This window comes from Fukomys damarensis, unplaced genomic scaffold (assembly GCF_012274545.1).
Source record: "Fukomys damarensis isolate Sample0158 unplaced genomic scaffold, DMR_v1.0_HiC HiC_scaffold_7, whole genome shotgun sequence".
Classification (NCBI taxonomy): domain Eukaryota; kingdom Metazoa; phylum Chordata; class Mammalia; order Rodentia; family Bathyergidae; genus Fukomys; species Fukomys damarensis.
Genome location: NW_022900919.1, coordinates 26,897,783 through 26,900,880, shown reverse-complemented (window position 1 = coordinate 26,900,880; position 3,098 = coordinate 26,897,783). Strand labels below are relative to the sequence as shown.

At 59.4% G+C, this 3,098-nt stretch overlaps 1 protein-coding gene across 1 annotated transcript; it reads right to left on the bottom strand.

The window, feature by feature from the left end:
* Positions 1–603: 603 nt before the first annotated feature.
* Nkx2-2 (NK2 homeobox 2) lies at positions 604–3,098 on the bottom strand. Its single transcript, XM_010634208.2, has 2 exons — positions 2,840–3,098; positions 604–1,976 (listed from the first exon to the last, which is right to left on the bottom strand). The coding sequence occupies exons 1-2, from the start codon at positions 3,096–3,098 to the stop codon at positions 1,414–1,416; spliced, it is 822 nt and encodes a 273-aa protein (XP_010632510.1). The 3' UTR covers positions 604–1,413.

Genomic DNA, 3,098 nt, shown 5'->3' with positions numbered 1-3,098 from the left:
AGCCCTGAGCCCCGGCCGCAGAGCAGCTCCCAGGCTCTCCAGTGCACAATATAGGCGTCCGCATATTTTGAAAAGGGGGTGGGGAGAAGAGTGAAAGCCGCCCAGTCTTCACTGCACACCCCGGCCCCTTCTCAGAGCGAGGTAAATCAAACGAAACAAAGTGAAAGTCATCGAGTGTAGTGGCGTCAACAGCTTCTCAGGCTGAAGGACCCACTCAGATTTGGGAGAGCGAGGGGGGCTTGCTCTCCTTGCCTTAGCGTTTCCCAAAGTCACTTTTCCACCCGAGGCCTGGACGCTGCAGCCCCAGGCACGCGCAGCGGAGAGGCGGGGAGAGGGGAGGCCGCCTGGACTGGAGACCAAGCTCTTGCAGATCGCCGGCCGAGCGCTCCGGGACCGGTCGCAGAGTTGGGCCGGTGGGGCCAGAAGAAGCCTGTCGGGGTCCCCTCCGGCGCCCCGGTACCAGCCTCCCCTGCCGAAGAGGAAGCACGCCCGGCCGCACACGCTCAAGGCCTTAGGCCTCCGGGCCTGGCTAGAGGCGACAGTCCGACAAACCCGGGGAATGGGCTTCTTCTTCTTTTTTTTTTTTAAGCACAAGATTTTTATTAAAATTCTTATTTAAAAAATCGAAAGCTTTCGGCGCCCGGCGCTCTTGGGGAACCGCGCGGAATGGCTGAGCTCCAAGTTCCGGCCTCAGGTCCCAGAAAATGGGGCGCGGGTCGGGGGCTTCTGGCCTACACATTTTTTCCTTTTTCATATTTGAAAATAGTTTGCACTGAACAAAATAAAAAAAGAAGAAAACGGGGGTAACCCAAACATAACCAAACCAAAAGAAACGACAAAGCAGAGAGTTAGGCCCGGAGGGGAAACAAGGCCCATCCTGAAGGTCATTTTGGCAACATTCACCACCGATATTTACAACCCAAAGCGAAATCTGCCACCAGTAGTCGGAACGTTTACATTGCCATAAATATTTAGCATTTTCTCATTAAAAAAGAAGAAATTCTCTATATTTTTAAAGTGTTCTCCACTTTCTTTAGAAGACGGCTGACAATATCGCTACTCACACAAACATATTTTACAAAATTCACGAAAGCGGGTGAAGGGTTGGTCTTTTTCTCCTTTTCAAGTGAGGACGTTAACGCTGGGGTGGTTTGGTGCCCCCAGAGAGAGGCACGAAGCGAAGCTGCGCAAACACGTCTGTAAACAGGCTCAGAGTTCAACCCCCTCCAAAGGTTCAAAGGAGAGACAGGGGAGTCGGTGGATGGAACCTCCCAGCGGCGCCTCGTCAAGGGAGTCGAGAGGAGACGATTCTCCGATAATAATATAATAATAATAGTAACCACCAAGGACCGGAGTCCTCCTCGCCGCCGCCGGGGTGAGCCTGGCGTGGGCCGCGAGTCTCAGGGGCGGTGCTCACCAAGTCCACTGCTGGGCCTGGACCAGCGGGTGTGCTGTAGGGTACTGGGGAGTGCTGGCCGAGCTGTACTGGGCGTTGTACTGCATGTGCTGCAGCGACTGCGCGCTGTAGGCCGAAAAGGGGATGCCCGCCTGGAAGGTGGCGGCGGCCAGGTCCTGGGCTTTGAGCGCATGGCACGGTTTGCCGTCCCTGACCAAGACGGGCACCGCCACCCGGCGCGGCGAGGGCAGGGGTGTCACCTCCATACCTTTCTCGGCCCGAGCGCGCTTCATCTTGTAGCGGTGGTTCTGGAACCAGATCTTGACCTGCGTGGGAGTCAGGCGGATGAGGCTGGCTAGGTGCTCGCGCTCTGGCGCGGACAGGTACCGCTGCTGCCGGAAGCGCCGCTCGAGCTCATAGGTCTGCGCCTTGGAGAACAGTACGCGCCGCTTCCGCTTCTTGCCCGCATCCCCTCCGCTGCCCGGGGTCTCCTTGTCATTGTCCGGTGACTCGTCTGCCGAGGGCTCTGGGGACTTGGCGCTGGAGTCTTGAGGGGGCGCTCCGGCCGCCAGTCCATGCACTGTGTGGGAGAAAAGCGCGTGAGCGCCAGGAGGCCCCGCGCAGCCCGGGCAGCGCCGGCGCAGCGGATCCTCCGTGCGCCCTGCTCCTGGGAGCGGGAGACCAGCTACTCTCCACGCCAGGGGAAGCGCCCGGGTCTCCCTGGGGAAAGAGCATAACCTGCAGGAGTGGGGACGCGGAACTAGCGGTTCTGGGGGTTCGCACAATGTGGGTGTGCATTTGGGCGTGGAGGGGCGCGTGGGAGATCATCGCGGGTTAAGGGCTCCGGGCCCCTTAAGTTGTTTCCTCTCTGGAGAGACGTGGGCAGATTTTTAAAAGAAAAACTTCACAATCCCAGCATTGATCGGCTAGGCCATTTAAGGCAGGTTTTTGGGGGCTTTCGCTTTTGCTCTCGGGCTTTCCCGACACCCCCGCACCACACAAAGCGTCCTCTATGATCGCGCAGGGGGCAGGGTGAGCTACTTATACCCAGGCCACCCGAAGCCTCCCCACCCTCTCCCGCGGTCAGACCAGGCTCGCTGGCCATCTCTAGGGTCCAGGCCAGTCCCTCCCTGAGGAGAGCTCCACGGCCTGGCCGGAGCCATCACATAAGGGTGACATCTACAACCAGCTCTGGTTTACCTTCTCCTCTTTTTCCTTGCTCACATTGGGGGGAAAATATTTGATACCAAGCCTTTTGAAGGAAGGGGGACTGGAGGAGGACAGGACAGAGCTCATCCCAGACAACTGTTAGAAACCTTCCTGGGGACCCTGGAGAAGCCTGCGCTCCGCGGGCTTCTTCCCCCTGGACACCCGCGTCTGGGCCGGGCTGCGCCGCAGGAACCGGGCGGGTCACCGCTGCAGACCGAAAGCTTCGCTACTCACGGGAGTACTGCAGGCCCTCGGTGCTGGCCAGCCAGCGCGTGTACGGGTTGTCGCTGCTGTCGTAGAAGGGGCTCTTCAGGGGCAGGCTCTGCACCGCGTCCAGGGCGCCCTGCCCCAGAGGCCCAGCCCTCTTGGCGGGCTCCGGCCCCTCGTTCTCCTCCTCCGGCCCCTCGGCCACCGAGCCCTCCTCGTCGTTAGTGTCCGGTAGGTCCAAGATGTCCTTGACCGAAAATCCGGTCTTTGTGTTGGTCAGCGACAT

Bases quoted from the DNA above. Each gene is read 5' to 3' on its own strand.
- Nkx2-2 (XM_010634208.2), bottom strand. From the start codon at position 3,098: ATGTCGCTGACCAACACAAAGACCGGATTTTCGGTCAAGGACATCTTG. The intron at 1,977-2,839 runs GTGAGTAGCGAA...TCTCCCACACAG, and splicing joins CGAGGGCCTGCAGTACTCCC to TGCATGGACTGGCGGCCGGA.